The sequence below is a fragment of the Bos mutus genome, chromosome 9, assembly GCF_027580195.1.
Source record: "Bos mutus isolate GX-2022 chromosome 9, NWIPB_WYAK_1.1, whole genome shotgun sequence".
In the NCBI taxonomy this organism is placed as follows: domain Eukaryota; kingdom Metazoa; phylum Chordata; class Mammalia; order Artiodactyla; family Bovidae; genus Bos; species Bos mutus.
In genome coordinates this window covers 7,946,088-7,965,450 of record NC_091625.1, presented here as the reverse complement: position 1 = coordinate 7,965,450, position 19,363 = coordinate 7,946,088, and the positions used below count along the sequence as shown (strand labels likewise).

General features: G+C 36.3%; 1 protein-coding gene across 1 annotated transcript in view; it reads right to left on the bottom strand.

The window, feature by feature from the left end:
- ADGRB3 (adhesion G protein-coupled receptor B3) overlaps window positions 1-19,363 on the bottom strand; it is an 886,560-nt gene that overhangs the window by 352,958 nt on the left and 514,239 nt on the right. The window contains exon 17 of the mRNA XM_005897466.2: window positions 8,666-8,709. Within this exon, the coding sequence (XP_005897528.1) occupies window positions 8,666-8,709 (44 nt within the window). The remainder of the gene's footprint in view (window positions 1-8,665; window positions 8,710-19,363) is intronic.

Sequence of the window (19,363 nt, the reverse complement as noted above, 5' to 3'; positions counted from 1 at the left end):
TTAAGTGTCTTTTCCCCAAAGAAAATAATACAAAACTAGAATTTGACTACAGAAAGAAAAGTAGGAAAGAATGAAAATACGGAGATCAAACAACATGCTACTAAAAAAAGCAGTGGTTCAATGAAGAAATCAAAGGTGAAATCAGAAAACATGCAGAGACAAATGAAAATGGAAACATGGTTTCCCAAAACTATGGCATGCCCAAAAGCAATTCTAAGAGGGAACTTCATAGTTGGCCTTCCTCAGGGGCTTATTTGGTAGCTCAGCACTAAAGAATCTGCCTGCCAATGCAGAAGGAAATGGTAATCCACGCTAGTATTCTTGTCTGGAAAATCCCATGGATAGAGAAGCCTGGCAGGCTTCAGTTCAGAGGGTCACAAAAGAGTCAGATATGTCTTAGCTACTAAATAACAAAAACACCTACCTCAAGAAACAAACAAAAATCCCTCAAATAAATAACCTAATCTACCACTTAAAAGAAGTAGAAAAATAAGAACAAATAAAGCCCAAAGTCAGCAGAAAAGAAGAAAAATTTAAGAATCAGAGAAGAATTAAAAAAAATAGAGACAAAAAAGAAGAAAGAAGAAATAAAAATAAACGAATCCAAGAGTTGGTTTCTTAAAAGGATTACAAAAATGAGACATTTTTAGCTATCTCACCAAGAAGAAATGAGAAAGGAATCAAACAAAGTAAGATATAAAAGAGGAAGAGTAACCAATATTACAAAAATACAAAAATTATGAGAACATACACCAACAAATTGGACAACATAGAAGGGATGAACAAATTTCCAGAGACAAACACTTACCAAGAATGAAACAAGAAGAAACAGACAATTTGCACAGACCAATTACCAATAATGAAATTAAATTTGCAGTTAAAAAAACATTCCCAGCAAACAAAAATCTAGATCTGGACATCTTCACAGGTGAATTCTACCACACATATAAAGAAGAACTAATACTTATCCTGCTTAAAGTATTCCAGAAAAACTGAAGAGCACAGAACACTCTCCAATTCATTCTATGCTGCTGCTGCTGCTGGTAAGTCGCTTCAGTCGTGTCCAACTCTGTGCGACCCCATAGACGGCAGCGCACTAGGCTCCTCTGTCCCTGGGATTCTCCAGGCAAGGATACTGGAGTGGGTTGCCATTTCCTTCTCCAGTGCATGAAAGTGAACAGTGAAAGTGAAGTCACTCAGTCGTGCCCAACTCTTAGCGACCCCATGGACTGCAGCCTACCAGGCTTCTCCGTCCACTTCATATCAAAACCAGGCAAAGATACTACAAAAGCAGAAACTTAAAGAGTAATACCTGCAATGAATATAGATGTAAAAGCAAAATATTAGTAAGACAAATTCAACAATATATAAAAAGTATGGCACACCATGATCAATTTTGGATTTATTCAAGGATCATAGGACAGTTCAATATTCACAAATCAACCAATGTGATAGACAACATCAACAAAAAGAAGGGTAAAAATTACATGATTATTTCAATGGACACAGAAAAATCATTTGACAAACTTCAGAATCCATTCATGATAAAAACTCAGAGTGGATATAGAGGGAACATATCTCAACATAATAAGGGCAAGTTACGGTAAACCCACAGGTAACACTCAGTGATGAAAAGCCTTTCCCCTAAAATTAAGAATAAGAGAAGGATGCCTACTCTTACAATATCTATTTAACACAGTACCAGAAATCCTAATTACTGCATGAGACAAGAAAAGGAAATAAGACACATGTAAATTGGAAGAAAAGAGGTAAAGCTGTCAACTATTTGCTGATGTTATGATGATATACATAGAAAGCCCTAATGTTTACACCAAAAAATCTATAAGCATTAATAAACAAATTCAGTAAAGCTGCAGGATAGAAGGCTATAGTGAACTATTTAAAAGAGGAAGCAGTAAAATAATTTCATTTAAATTATCCTCAAAAAGAAATAAATTTAGCACCTAGACTCTGAAAACTATAATATACTGATTAAAGAAAATAAAGATGATACAAAGAAATGGAAGTATACTTCATGTTCTTGGGTTGGAAGTATTGTTAAAATTGCCACAGTATCCAATGAAATCTACAGATTAAACGTCATACCTATCAAAATCAAATTTTTCACAGAACTAGAAGAAATAATCCTAAAATTCATATTAAACAACAAAAAAAATCCTGAATTGCCAAAGGAATCTTGAGAGAAAACAACAAAGCTAAAGTTATCATGGTCCCTGAATTCAGATAATAATACAAACCTACAGTAGTCAAAACAGCCTGATACTGACACAAAAATAAACACGCAGATTAATGGAACAGAAGAAACAAACTCAGGAACCTATGGTCAATTAATACACAACAAAGGAATGAAAAATATACAATGGAGGAAAGACAGTTGCTTCAATAACTGCTCCTTTGAAAGCCTGACAGCTAAGTGTAAAAATATGAAACTAGAACATTTTATCATACCATGTACAAAAATAATCTCACAATGCATTAAGACCCAACTATAAGGTCTGAAGCCATAGAACTCCTGGAAAAGAACACAGGTATAACACTCTGACATAAATTATAGCAATATTTTTTTTGATCTGTCTACTAAGGAAAAAGAAACAAAAAGGAAAATAAATAAATGTAATCTATTAATAATTAACCTTAAATGTGTTTGCACAGGAAAGGAAACCACTGACAAAACAAAATGACAACCTATGGAATGGGAGAACATATTTGCAAGTGATGTGACCGATAAGGTGTCCATTTCTAAAGTATATAAATAACTCACACAATTCTATTTTTAAAAGCTAACAATTTAAAAATGAGTAGAAGACCTGGATAGACATTTTTCTAAAAAAAAAAAAAAAATAGATGGCCAACAGGCACATAACATCACTATTTATTAGAAAAATGAAAATCAAAACTAAAATATGGTATCATCACCTCACACCTCTCAAAATGGTTATCATCAAAAAGTCTACAAATAACAAATACTGGTAAGAATGTAAAGAAAAGGGAATCCTAGCACACTGTTGTAGAAATGTAAGGTGGTATAGAAACTATGGAAAACAGTATGGAAGTTCCTCCAAAATCTAAAAATAAGACTACCACATGATCCCACAATTTCACTCCTAGGTATATATATATATTAAAAAAAAAAAAAAGCCCCAAATACTAATTTGAAGATACATGCACCACAAATGTTCATAGCAACAATATAAATAATAGCTGAGACATAGAAGCAACCTACATACACATCAAGGGCCTCCCTGATGGTTCAGTGGTAAAGAGTCTGCCTGCCAGTGTAGGAGACACAGGTTTGATTCCTGGGTTGGGAAGATCCCCTGGAGAAGAAAATGGAAACCCACCCCAGTATTCTTGCCTGGGAAATTGCATGGACAGAGGATCCTGGTGGGATACAGCCCATTGGGTTGCAAAGAATTGGACATGACTTAGCAACTAAACAACTGCAACAAGTTCATTGACAGATGAACGGATAAAGATGTGAACAATGAAATACTGAAATATTACTCAGCCATGAAAAAGGACATTTGCCATTTGCAACAATGTGAGTGGAACTTAGAAGGCATTATGCTTAGTGAAATTAGTCAAACAACTCTGTTTTCATTTATATATGAAATATAAAAAATAAATCCAATTATATGCATATAACTGAGACTCACAGATACAGAGAACTAGTAGTTACCAGTGAGAAGAGGGATGAGAGGACTACAAAATTGGGGTACAAGATTAAGAGATACAAACTATTGTGTACAAAATAATAAGTAACAAGAACATTTTGTACAGTACAGGGAAATACTGCCATTATTTTATAATAAATTTTAATTGAAAGTGAAAGTGAAGTCGCTCAGTTGTGTCCGACTGTTCCTGACCCCATGGACTGTAGCTGACCAGGCTCCTCCCTCCATGGGATTCTCCAAGCAATAGTACTGGAGTGGGTTGCCATTTCCTTCTCTAGGGGATCTTCCCAACCCAGGGATTGAACCCGGGTCTCCTACATTCCAGGCAGACACTTTAACCTCTGAGCCACCAGGGAATCAATTTTAATTGAGTACAGTCACAAAATGTTGTATCACTATGCTGTACTACTGAAACTAATATACTATAAATCAACTGAAATAAAATAAAGAAAAAAACGAATCTCTAAAACATTTTCTGAGAACAAACACAATATTTCACAGACCTGTTAGCAACAAATGGTGTTGCTGAGAACAGGATAAATATTATAGCTTCAGATGAAAGGAAGACTTATGGATTTTCTAGGGAATGTCATCAACACAAGATTCAATACCCAAAAATCCAAATTTGGAGTAGTACCAAAAATGTGCAAATTATTAATCACACAAGTGTAAAAACAAACGTTTTTGTAACTAAAATAAGCCTTTTTGTGATGTGAGCAAAGTATTTTCAAGTTATTCCTTGGGTCAGCCACAAAGAAGCAAGTGCCTTTTAATTTCATGGCTGTAGTCACCATCTTCAGTGATTTTGGAGCCCCAGAAAACAGTCTGTCACTGTTTACATTGTTTCCCCATCTATTTGCCATGAAGTGATGCGACCGGATGCTGTGATCTTAGTTTTCTGAATGATGAGTTTTAAGCCAACTTTTTCACTCTCCTCTTTCACTTTCTTCAAGAGGCTCTTTAGTTCTTCTTTACTTTCTGCCATAAGGGGGTTGTCATCTGCGTAACTGAGGTTATTGATATTTCTCCAAGCAGTCTTGATTCCAGCTTGTGCTTCATCCAGCCTGGCATTTTGCATGATGTACTCTGCATATAAGTTAGATAAGCAGAGTTATACAGCACTGACATATTCATTTTCCTATTTGGAACCAGTCTGTTTTTTCACGTCCTGTTCTAACTGTGGCATCTTGACCTGAAAACAGATTTCTCAGGAGGCAGGTAAGGTGGACTGGTATTCCAATCTCTTTAAGAATTTTCCAGTCTGTTGTGATCCACACAGTCAAAGGCTTTAGCATAGCCAATAAGGCAAAAGTAAATGCTTTTTGGAACTCTTTTGCTTTTTTGATGAATCAGCATATGTTGGCAATTTGATCTCTGGTTCCTCTGCCTTTTCTAAATCCAGCTCGAACATCTGGAAGTTCATGGTTCATGTACTGTTGAAGCCTGGCTTGGAGGATTTTGAGAATTACTTTGCTAGTGTGTGGGATGAGTGCAATTGAGTGGTAGTTTCAACATTCTTTGGCATTGCCTTTCTTAGGGATTTGAATGAAAACTGACCTTTTCCAGTCCTGTGGCCACTGCTGAGTTTTCCAAATTTGCTGGCATATTGAGTGCAGCACTTTCACAGCATCATCTTTTAGAATTTGAAAGAGCTCAATGGAATTCCATCACCTCCACTAGCTTTGTTCATAGTGATGCTTCCTAAGGCCCACTTGACTTCCATTCCAGGATGTCTGCCTCTATCTAGGTGAATGATCACAGCATCATGGTTATCTGGGTCATAAAGATATTTTTTGTATAGTTCTTCTGTGTAGTCTTGCCATCTCTTCTTAATATCTTCTGCTTCTGTTAGGTCCATACCATTTCTATCCTTTATTGTGCTCATCTTTGCATAAAATGTTCCCTTGGTGTCTCTAATTTTCTTGAAGAGATCTCTGGTCTTTCCCATTCTGTTGTTTTCCTTTTTTTCTTTGCATTGATCTCTGAGGAAGGCTTTCTTATCTCTCCTTGCTATTCCTTGGAACTCTGCATTCAAATGGGTATATCTTTCCTTTTCTCCTTTGCCTTTAGCTTCTCCTTTTCTCAGCTATTTGTAAGGCCTCCTCAGACAACCATTTTGCCTTTTTGCATATCTTTTTCTTAGGGATGTTGTTGATAACTGCCTCCTATACAATGTCACAAACCTCCATCCATAGTTCTTCAGGCACTCTGTCTATCAGATCTAATCCCTTGAATCTATTTCTCACTTCCATTGTATAATCATAAGGATTTTGATTTAGGTCATACCTGAGTGGTCTAGTGGTTTTCCCTACTTTCTTCATCCCACTTTCTCATCATAAGAAAAAAAAGTTTGCAACTATATAATGGTGACAGATAGCTTCCCAGATGGCTTGGAGATAAAGAATATATTTCTAAGCAGGAGACATGGGTTCGATTCCTGGGCATGGAAGATCCCCTGGAGAAAGAAATTGCAACCCACTCCAGTATTCTTGCTTGGGAAATTCCATGGACAGAAGAGCCTGGTGGGCTACCTTCTATGGGGTCACAAAAGAGTCACACATTACTTAGTGACTAAAAAACAAAACAACATTGGTGACAGATAGTAACTAGACTTTTGATGGTGGTCACTTAGCAGTGTAAACAAATATGGCATCATTACGTTTCATACCTGATACTACCATAACGTTACATGTCAAATACTTCTTAATAAAAATTTAAGGTAATCTGATTACTACACCAAAATTTAAAAAATGAATTCTAATTTCAACTGTGCTACTGCAGTCTTGAAAGCATCATTTAGATCAATGCTTTTCTGATTAAAAAAATGAGCCATATCTCTTCATTATTAACTATGCTTGGTGTCTTATACTCAAAATTAACATAACTGCATCGATAAAACTATTGTGTATGTGAACATTATCAAAATAGAAGAACAGATGTGAAAAAACAAACAAAAATTTGTCTTAACCTTCATTGTTTCAAATTCACCCAGAAAAACAATTTAATGATGAAGCAGTCTGTTAAAAAGTATGACAGGATGGAATTTCTGTCACAGAGGAAAGATTTTTGATCATTCTTCAGATACATCAAGGAAATATGAACTGCACTGATCTCTGGAGATAAGATGATTTGAAAGGCAGCTAAACACACCTCTCACTGAATAGTTTTCTTCAAGGACAACTACAAAGTTGAGGTTTGTAAAACCAAGACATGTTCTTTGTGATGGATAAGAGTCAGCAGATGTTAGAGAAAGTAAAATGTGATTGATTTGTAAACTCAGTGCTGACCTCAAGCACCAATAGTTCCATAAATTAAACTTAACACCTTAGAAAAACTGAGAAAACAAACCAAGAGAAACAAAAAATAAGGGAATGCCACGTTTTCTATAATATTCCTGTAAGTCCCAAAGATCTTTTGGAATAACCAGTGCATTCTCCTACTTGGATCAATATAGAAACATATTCTATCCACTAAAAAGATAATGAAACTAAACAAAAGTTGGTTATTATTCATGGAGATATGCAAATGCCTATAATCATGTGTGTAAGATGGCATGCTTTTCTTGAGTAGAAAACAATTAGTTTTTTTTTGGTAGACTTTTATATTCCCCTTGGCTATACAACATACTAAACAGTGACTTAGAATATACTATGAACATCTTCTCTGGCTACTGGTAAAGAAGAAATCTTGCAGAAATTTTACTACAGTGGATTTCTTCATGTGGTTTTAAAAAGAAAAAAAAAAAAAATCACATCAATGAGAGCATCCAACTCATGTTATTACCAGGGCAAGTTGAGACTCTCTTTATGTACTAAGGTTCCTAGGAAAAGAGGATCCTAGAATATCTGACTCTAAAGAAAAAAAACAAACAAACATGATTCATACCACTGAAAAGAAAAAAGGAAAGAAAAAACATGATTCATATCATTGATTTTTCACCCACTATTTTAACCTGCATCACTCTCCTAAGAATTAGCACATTTCCAATAGGTTTGTTTTTTACCTAGAAATCTAAGAACATCCCTCTTCTAAACTCTCCAATAACTACAAATAGGAGACAAGCAACATCATAAAACCCTGAATACACATCCAATTAAGCGGGGAGAACACTGGGAAAATTCTTAGAATACATAGAATGTGGTGTGTTAACTGACAGCATACACGTGGTACTACTTTTTGAGATTGATTGACATTAATTTCTCCTCCATGCAAAACAAAGAAAAAGAAGATTGTATAATCTGGCTACTACACTGAAAAAAATGCACACAAGTACTTAAAGTATGGGAGTCTAATTAAGCCTTAATCATGGATTTTTCTGCTCTTTGAGACCTTAAAATCTCATAGCATTACCAATGAGATTAAGATGATTTTGACCAGATATATTGCAAGTACTTGTACAAACAAAGCAATACATGGAAGAATGATTCATCCTTATTTATTGAAATTATTTTCTTTTGTCTTCCTGAATTCATAAAATATAGAAAAAGAAAATTAAATGTCACTCAACATTTTCATAAGAAAACACTTTGAAGGGCCATATAAATATTGCATTACTCTGATAATAGATTCAAGGTTATGCAAGTAATGTATTGGCTAAATGACCATAGAGATTGCTATTTTATTCTGCAATGCTAAGCAGAATCACTAGGGCAAAATGTTGAAATAGCATTTGAGCTACTATAATTTTAAAACAGTAGAGCTTTTTTCAAAACCTCATGGAATTCACATTGCAATGTGCCTTACACATGAGGTAATGCAGTCCTATCTTGGGATATAACCTGATGGCATCATCACACACACAAACACATTCATCATGCTGTCTTGCACCTTCAAAAAGGAGACTCTTCTCAATGAGTGTAACTCTATCCCACTAACTTATCATATTCCTGTGGACTAGAAGGCAGCTGAAATAACTTAACGTGCTTTGAATATTTAGTCCAAAGTAATGTAAGGAAACATCTGTCACTTACGTTTTTGAGTCATCCCATAACACACAATAGGGATTCAAAGTACCCTAAAAGTAAGAAGAAAAAGAATAAATTATCTTGAGTAGGTGTATTAAAAAACTGAAGTATTCCGTGAAATGCAAACGGAATGGCACATTTCTTATCTCGCAGTAAGATACTTTAAAGATTCCACCTCTGTTTTGCATAAAAATTTGCATGTCCTTCCTCATAGTTTTAATGGCTCATTTAATGAAATTCTACTCAAGAAAACTTACATCTATTCCAAATATCATAACCCATATTTCATTTTTTAAAATTATAAATGAAAGTTTAATTTACCACACAGTCTATACTTTTATATTTATACTTTATTTTCATATACAACATGGTTTATACTTTTATGATTTCTATTTGATTTTTTTCTCTAAAATACTAACTGCTGGATTATTTCCTTTAAGAAATACTTGTAGTAGTTAAATCACAGTAAAACATTCTGTATTAGGTACCCTCCTTGCCATGTCCTATTCTGTTTCCAGGGGTGTAGCTTCTAAAAGACAAGAGCATTTCCAGAGAGTCTGTGGACTTGCAATATTTTCTTAACCAACAGAGCATAGTTCTATAGAACCACATCTAATAAAGCTATGGGGGAAACATGCTAAATTTTTATTTAGTTTAATGATTATGTACTGAGTAGCCACGATGACCTTCAGGATGACACAATGAGTTTTCCACATTGGATAATCCACCGGGCACACAGTTTTGAAGAGCTCTGATTGATGGAATGTTTTACTTTTGGTTTTTCTGTCACATTCACGGGGCCTTATCGTTCCCTTTGAAACTAGCCTAGTAGTTCTTCTCTGTGATATCTTTAGCTATCCACAGATCCTCTTGTCTTTTCTATTAAACATACTCTGCTGCTTTCAAGTTCTCTCATTCTCCATGACACTCATCTTCTGGAGTGCTTACTTTACAGTGTGCCTAGGAAAACATCCACCTGAGCTGCATGCACAGAACAAAGCGGAAATTTGCCTCTCCAGTATAGGTGGCCTAATCCTAATAACCCACACCAACAGTGTATGGGATATTTTGGTAGTTTTCTCCTGAGCTTGACACATTGTATTCTCTCAGGAAAGATTTCTAAATCCTGATATTGACATCCCACACACTCACTACTTCTTCTAAACTTTGGGTCACTGCAGGATGAAGACGCATCACGTCTATGGGCTCATCCAACAAGTCACTGATATCAAAATGATGAATAAGCCAAGACAGGTGAAAGTTCCAGTCCTGAAACAGACTACAGGCACCTTCCCACAGGTGGACAAGCTCCTTCAGTGATTGCCAGCTATGAACTTGCCCTCAGTCTTGTTTCCAAATAGATAATTACTGGGGTAGATCTGGCAAAGCAATATCTTCAAAAATCTAGGCAAGTTCTTTGGGAAACATTGCCTCTCTAAGTACTATTCACTATGTTCATTCTAGAATTATATTAGAAAAAGAAAAAAAAAAAACACAACTTTGGCTCATTATTCTAAAGTTGGTGAAATCTATCCCTTGGACTGCAAGGAATCCAACCAGTCCATCCTAAAGGAAATCAGTCCTGAATATTCCTTGAGAGGACTGATGCTGAAGCTGAAACTCCAATACTTTGGCCACCTGATGTGAAGAACTGACTCAATGGAAAAGACCCTGATGCTGTGAAAGACTGAAGGTGGGAGGAGAAGGGGATGACAGAGGATGAGATGGCTGGATGGCATCACCAACTCAATGGACATGAGTTTGAGTAACCTCCAGGAGTTGGTGATGGACAGGGAAGCCTGGCGTGCTGCAGTCCATGGGGTCGCAAAGAGTCGGACATGACTAAGCGACCAAACTGAACTGATCCCAATTTTATTAGCATTTTATTTGGGATTTGACTAACTCCCATATGTTAGCACTGTTACCATTCTTCAGAATCCCTCATAGACCAGATCTCTAAGATATCTTTCTTCTAATAAGACACTCATACCTATAAACCATGCTCTCAGAGCATAAAAACATTCCCTTCCTTGAAATGGGGTATAGTCTTATAGAGATTGATGAGGAACATGTGGAATGTTCATGTAACAATAGAGACATGCTCAAAATAAATATAGCTAGTCATAATTTATTTTTTAGGGGACAAATGATGGACAGAGCATCATGGCCTGTGTTACAGCAAGTTCCATGGAAGAAGTGGGTTCTTATCTAGTCATTACGTGAGGCAGAGATATGTGGATGTTCATGAGATGAAGAGGTGATGGCATCTCAAATTTGTTTCTTTCTCTGTCCTATGAGACCCTTTCTAGTTTTACCTGAAATTCTGACACAGCTTCTGACTTCCTAACAAGTCCTCAGCAGAAATACAATATTGTATCATAAAGTTATTTTATATATATCTAGAGTTCTATTGAAAAGAACTCAAGGCAATTTATAGAAAAATTATCCTTGGAATATGACAATGAAGGGCATGGCCGTGTGTACACTGGATATAGGCAATAAGCATAAAACCTTGAAATTACAGGTCCTCTATATTGAGCTTGTTTCTTTAGGAATGGACAAGTGAGATTAAGGTCAATCTCTATATAAAACAGCACAGGATACTGATGATAGGATTAATACTTCATAATTATAATTCATAACAGGTTACAAGAAAGTTAGAAAAGAAATAGAATATAAGCTTAATTGTTTAGATATTTCTTTCTGTTTTACCCCTCTAAGAAAACTAATTTTCACTTAGGATGAAAGTATGAAGGTGAGAAATGCCTTTTCTACTCTTACCCATACCTCTGTCAAATCTTAGTTTCATCCCTACCTTCCTCACTCTAACTGCTTAGAGCTCATGCTTTTCTCTCTCTCTGTCCTTTCGAAAATTTAGAAACAATCCACATGAGAAATATTATAGGTTCTGATATGCACCACTCCGTCTTGCTTTTTACTGTACATTCTGGGACCTACACAAAAGACAGATACACCTCTGTGAATGTTCATTCCAGAACAGTCACCCTGTGGGGCCGTGGGCTGAGGTCAATTACATAAACATCTGAAGTTTACAGAAATATGCAGAACAAGCAGATTAGAGGATCTTAGTACCTCGACAGACCAGTAACTTAAGGAATAAGAATGTGAGATGGTTATAGCACCCCAATTTTTTTAAATTTAAATTTATTTATTTTAATTGGAGGCTATTACTATGGAAGAAAAAGAGAATAAATATTGGAATGCATATTTGGTTATTAAAGTTATGAACATGAAGACCAAAAAAAAAAAAAAAAATGTGAGATGGTAAACAAAGCAAAATCAATGATGAATGAATTCTATACATGGAAAAAAAAACTGGCTACAAGAAACCACTTGTAAAATATTTGTTATAATTTTAAGATACTTTTCTCAAAGGCACTCTGCTGTAAGATCTGTTATGAGGAATTTATGGAAAATCAATAATAGGAAATGGTGAGCTTGACAGAACGGAGGAACATAATATAATGGCAGAAGCAAGGGGAAAACAGGCTGTGAACTAACTCACAGAAGGGGATTTAAGAAATTCATGAAACTAAAAAAACAAAGATTGTCTGGTAAATGAGCTAAATGGACTAGAAATTAATCTATAGAGCAGTCAATATAATTGATACTTAAAATATTAAGACTGAATGTGTTTGAAAACTTTTTAGAAAGAATATGCTGTTCTTTAAAAATAAGTTTTTGGCCAAAAAAGTGTCTCCTGACTCCATTCAAAACTGTAAAGTTGAACAGTACAGTTGAGTTAAACATTACCACTCACCCAGTTTCAAGCATTTGAAAAGTGTACCAAGGGTCACATTTTCTAGTTACCATAGATGTTCTAAACATATCATTTGTACTATCTTTAATAGTCTTTGATATTTTATTTTACTTCTTTCCTCTGTCTCAACATCAAGCAAATCAATACAGAGCATCCTTGACTGATGATGAGCAGGTTACATTCTGATAAACCCATTGCAAGTTGAAAATACTGTAAATTGACAATGTATTTCATACACCTAACCTGTCGAACATCATTGCTTAACCTAGTCTACCTTAAATGTGCTCACAACACATTAGCCAAAATTTGGGCAAAATCATCTCATGCAAAGCCTGCTGTACTGAAAGTAAAATCAAGATGGTTTTATGGGTACAGAATGGCTGTATCACAATTGCCCACCCTCACGATTGTGTGGCTGGTTGGGAGCTGTGGACCACTGCCCAGCATCACAAGGGAGTAACTGCATTTCTCTAGCCCAGAAAAAGACTGAAATTCAAAATCCTAAGTGTGGTTCCTACTGAATGCGTATCACATCCCACCATCAAAAGGTGAAAAATCATGAATGAGGGGCTATCTGTATATCTATTTAACAGTATAATACATCACTGGCTTTGTCTATGTGTTTCCATACATGGTCCTCTTTTCCTTTGGTCTTACGTAACTTCCCTAGTTTCTTGTTTGTAAAAAGGGGAATTTAGACATCTTTTCTAGCACTACCCCGTAGAATTACCCTAGAATGACATTTATTAATGACTTCCTTTTCTTTTTGAAAACTCTCATCCAAGTCTTTTTTTTTTCACCTATGTAATATTTTCAGTACATCTCACAATGGTAAATCACTCTCACAAAAATAAGTCAGGAGAGAGCTAAGATGATGAACAAGTTCATCGACTCATGCAAAAATCGCTTAGCAAATATCTGTTACATTCCAGATAACTTGGAGGCACTGGGGACACAGCATTGAACAAAACAAAGCCTTTGCCTCACAGACTTAGCTATAATGAAGGGGGCAGGGAGAGAGACAAAGAAAAACCCAAGGAAATACACAATATGCTAGGGGGCAATATGTGCTGTGTTGAAAAGTAGATTACACTGAGTAGGAAAGACTGGGAAGTGAATGGATTGCAATTTTGTACATTGAGAAGGCTTAACCAATAAGGCTTGCCAACAAAGGTCCATCTAGTCAAGGCTATGGTTTTTCCAGTAGTCATGTATGGATGTGAGAATTGGACTATAAAGAAAGCTGAGAGCCAAAGAATTGATGCTTTTGAACTGTGGTGTTGGAGAAGACTCTTGGGAGTCCCTTGAACTGCAAGGAGACCCAACCAGTCCATCCTAAAGGAAATCAGTCCTGAATATTCATTGGAAGGACTAATGTTGAAGCTGAAACTCCAATACTTTGGCCACCTGATGCGAAGAGTTGACTCATTTGAAAAGACCCTGATGCTGGGGAAGATTGAGGAGAGGAGGAGAAGGGGACAACAGAGGATGAGATGGTTGGATGGCATCACTGACTCAATGGACGAGTTTTGAGTAAGCTCCGGGAGTTGGTGATGGACAGGGAGGCCTGGCGTGCTGCAGTCCATGGGGTTCCAAAGAGTCAGACATGACTGAGCAACTGAACTGAACTGAACTGAACCAATAAGATGATATTTGAATAAATACCTGAAGGAGCTTGTTTACAGAAAAGATAATAGTCATAATAAACATGAATTTTGACCAAGTTACTTCAATTTTTCCTTGGAGTTTTTAAGTTCTGAATAAATTCAATTCACATGAAATCTTAATTATGTTCTTGTTACCTTAATGTTTTCAAGGTGTTTTCTCTGGACTTACTCTAGAATCACCTGGGATGCTGATTAAAATGGTAGGTTCTTTGGCTTCAGGAACTTTGAGATTGGGGCTTAACCTAGGAGGAGGCATTCTTACAACTACTTCTTCCACTCCTCATAATTTTTAATCCACATTACATTTGTAGAATCATGGACACAAAAGAGGGGCTTCCCAGCTGGCTCAAGTGGTAAAGAATCTGCCTGCCAATGCAGTAGCCACAGGAGATACAGGTTCAGTTCGATTCCTGGGTCAGGAAGAGCCACTGGAAAGGAAAAAGCAATCCACTCCAGTATCCTTGCCGGGATAATCTCATGGACAGAGCAGCCTGATGGGCTACAGTCCACTGGGGGCTGCAAAAGAGCCGGACATGACTGAAGTGACGACTGAGCATGCATGCATGCACGCACACACAGACACACACCAGAGATAACATGGCTACTTCACTCTGCTTTTCTTTGAAGTATTCAAATGTTTAGATCTCATATTTCACAGTAAATTCCTAATCTGGAAACCTTTTAACTTTCCTGTACCTTTCATAGCCCTCTTGAAACAAAAATGTCCTCTCATCTGTAGAGGAAAAGCAAGCTTGTAGACAACGCTTCTAAGGACGTGGAGAAGGGCAGTGACCTTCTTAACACTGTTCCAACATTTCCAGGGCTCTGGGTCATATGTTCCAGGGCAAGTTCTTCTGTCTCATCTTCCCATGATTGAGCGCGTTGAGTTCTTGTATATATGGAGAGGAGATAGACTGTTCAACTGACATTACAAAGCCTCTATTTCTGAAATTTTATATGTAAAGGCATTACATTAAAAAGACCTGGATTTTGCTAAGCTTATCCTGCACTTCCATCCCACTTTTAATTGTAATTGTTAAATAACTGCACAAACAAAGTTTGGGAATTCCTAAGAACATTCCCAAAACACCTGATCTGACCCACCAAAGACTAGTTTATATCTTGCCTATAATTCAAATACTTCTTGAGAAGAGCGACATCTTAAAATGCTCAGGAATGCATTCTAAGGGAAGCAGAATTCTAGTAGAGGTAAATCTTTCCACACTCATATCTCTGACAGGTCACTAAAACGGATCAGTGAGCGGAAGCCCTTTCTGGAGCCCTTTCTGTATATCTTTTAACAAGTAAACATCTTTATAATCCCTGAAAGTATAATACACCACCTAAGGGGATGATGCCATTGAAAATAATATGCAGCTTAATAACAGGAAATCGTTTGTTGCATGTTCTCCACACTTCTTAAGGTTTTCAAGAATATTTTAGTATTTTTAAATGATACTTAAAAACATCTATATCTGGGTCTAACTCTCCTTTTTTGATAGGGTGGCTGAGATACACCTGGAGCCCAAAGAACTTCACTGAGAATGCAGCACTGTGTTATTGCTTAAAAGGACATGGAGACATAGAATTTTTCCATTTATTTGCATGAGTTTTATAGAAAGCAAAGCATTGAGAATATTAGCTAAATCAAGAAGAAGGAAAAGAGCTGTCTTTAGGTAAAGCAGAATGGTATATAGGGCAGTGAAGTGAGAAATGCAGAATATGGTTCTATCAGGACAAGTCATGTCCTCCAGAAGCTGGCAGCTGTTCAGTTAGTACATGGGGAGGGCATGCTTCTGCTATCTAGGTACTCAAGAATCCACATTACCCAGATGACACTGATTTTGTGGATGTGATAACAGCTTGCTTCTCTGATTCCTTAGCTATATCACCAATCACAGAATGTACATTATTTCCTGACACATTTTTTTTATTGAAATAGAGGAAGTAGTAAAAGTAGAACCAGTATCAGAAATTATTTACATGTATATCTTTCAAAGAAAACCACTATCTCCACATCTATGTGTTAGTCTTCTTCATATGTGACTGCGAACTAGATTCCGTATAGATATAGTATACAGCTTTTCCTTCTTCCTTTAAATCCAAAACGATGTAACAATGTGTCCCAGTAGTATTTTCATGGGGTCCTGGCAGAGACAAGAGCTGGATGGACTGTTTTGGACAGTTTCAATGTATCAGCTGCCAGCAGAGAAATTTCTTCAGCTGCTTTAAGAGCACAATACATCTACAAATGTCAGAGTTGCTCCTGACATCCTCCAATTTTCCCTAACATCCCACTACCAGCTTACAGTGGCCATTCTCATTGTCTGGCATGATAATCAGCAAGCCGAAATGTAATCTGTAGTTGCTGACTGACTTTCACTGAGAAATATATGATTATTATTGTAGTTTATCTGTTAAGGTACACACATATATTATTTTCATAATAAAAACTTGATTTTGCAATATTCCAATGCAAATACAGGTTATTAGTTTTCTATTGCTGCTACTACAAATTAACACTCTTAGCAGCATAGAACAACACAAATTTATTATCTCACAGTTTTTCTGTGTCAGGAGTCTTTGTGAACTTAGCTGGATTTCTGCTCAAGAGATTCACAAGGCTGGAATGCTAACAGGATTGGAGTCCTTTCTGGATATGAGGATGAATCTGCATCTAGCTTCATCCAAGTCTCAGCATAATTGAGCTCCTGTAGTTGTAGGACTGAGGTCCATGCTTTCTTCTTTGTTGACAACCAGGGGTTGTTTTTAGCTTTTAGAGTCTGCCCATATTCCTTGGCTTTCGGTCCTACTCCTTCATCTTCAAAGTCAGCGATGGCAGGTTGAGTCCTTATTACCTTGCTTCTCTCTGACCATAGCTGGGAAAGGCTTTCCAGTTTTAATGGTTAATGTGAATGGGACCGACTCACATAATTTAGGATATTTGCCCCATCTCAGTGTTCTTACCCTTAATCACATCTGCAAATTCCCTTCTGACCTATAATATATTCAAGTTATGAGGGCTAGGATGTGGGCATCCTGGTGGGGGCACACTCTCTTTACCATACAGGGGGTGATAATATATGCAGTCCAGGGACTGAATCTGGCTTGCTACCTACTTTGGTAAATCATATATTGTTGTAACAGAACCACATCCATTTTTACATACTGTGTACGATTGCTGTCACACTGCAATAGCATAACTGAGTAGATACGACAAGGACCATTATAACTCATACGCCCCAAATGCCTGACTCAACTGCAACTGCTCCAACAATAGCATAATTAGTCTAAAACTTTTTGAAGAATAACAATGTTGTATTATGAATAAAAATAAACTGAATTTGAGATGTAAGTGGGAAGCATGCTTACTCAAGTTTAGGAATTTAGGATATAACCAAAAAAACTGTAGCTAAAGAATAATTTCTATCTCAATTTTAGCCGCTGGCAGAACCATCAATCTGCTTGTCTAGTTAGCATTTCAAGACTCTCCCATTAAAACTACCAAGAGTTTTGAGCAGGCAAAACATCAGAAATCTCTTCCAACTGGACACAAGCTAGGGTAGAAAGTAACTTAAAAAGTAAAGGGATACAAATATCCTTCTGTGGAAATTACAATCGCATAGACTGAACTTATTCTTTAAGCTTTGCCAAGTGATTTTTAATTCCTTGGATTGTTATTGGCCTGTGCTATTCATGAAAACATCCACTAACGAACGTGGGGATTTCTCTTTATTGTTTCTCATGCTTCTTAATAGAAAAAGCATATTCATTAGTTTTCCATTGTGTTTTCCACTATGATTTACAAAGCCATGACTCATGACTAATTTTAGTTTATAAACATAAAACAAACTCCTTAATTTGTTAGGTAGATCCTATTAGTATTCAAGCAATATGGCAAAGAGAATAAAACCTACAAGCCTGATTCCCATGAGGTCATTTGTAAATATGATCAATTTGAGAACTACAAATAAACCCAGTAGATTTTTCTTAATACTGAAAGATAGCAGGTTCACCCTACCTAGACCATGAAAGCTGTTACTCAGGGAAAGAAAGAAAAGGAAAGAGAAAAACTGACTGCAGAGACTGCAGGCTAGTGTGGGCCAATCTACCCCTCTACAGAAATGGAACTCTATTAAGACATTTTGTTTGGAAAAAGGGGACTACAGGCTTGCAAAGCTGATAGAGCACAAGATAACTGAAGTTCTTCAAACTCATCTTTAAAGATAAGGATGTTATATATCTTGGACAGTCAGCAGGCCCAGATCAGTCAGGACCAAGGAATCCTATTGGTGGGTGTATGTGTGTGTGTGTGTGTGTGTGTGTTTCCTTTTGTGTGTACTTACAGACCCACTCAACTCCCCTTATTTAGGTCCCAATAATTACTTTCAATAAATGTATTAACTTTCCTTGCACATTATGGAGTCTAATAATACTTAAGTAATATAACATGGAAAACAAAATTACTTTTCTCAGAAAAGCAAATTTGGTATTTCTAATAATGAAGCAATTTCTGTGTTCAAGCGCTAAAGACCACAAAACTGGACTCTGCAAATTATAATAATAAAGTCATGAGCCTAGAAAACTGAACTAAAAATAGTATCTTACTCTTTAATGACTTATGAGCTGGTTAAAACTGCAAATGGCTTTGCTGAATACAGTATGCAATTTCAAGATTCTATGTTCTTTTACCTAGTCCTACCAGTTCCCAAGGGTCTCATTATACCTAACATGCTTTAAATGCTATTTGTTAAAAAGCCTGTTTTTAAAAAAAAAAACACTTTTTTTTTTTAAACAAACACTAACAGGCTTTTCCCTAGACTCATTAGAACTATTAATTTTCATTCTTCCTTTTTCTGCACATGGTATATGGAACAGATACAATTTGTTAGTCATTATTCTCTTCTGAGCTTAGTAAAGTGCAGCAGATACATTTGCTGTAAGAAAACAGGTGAAAGTAGACAGTGTTGATATTAGCAAGATGTCATATTTGAAACAGGTCAACTTTGAAGGCAACACCAGTGATAATGTATCTGTGTCAATATAGTTATAATGAAATTTGTGTTTGTTGTAATCCACTTTAACTTCATGTTTGAGATACATCTTTTCTTCACATTTTAGTGAAGAATACTTTATGCTAGCGTAGGCTCTTCTGACTACCTCTTCAATGAAAATATAACAAAGTCAGAAGATACTTTATAAGACATTCAATAAACCAGTCATATATTCCTTCCCTCAGGGAACAATAAAGTCTTT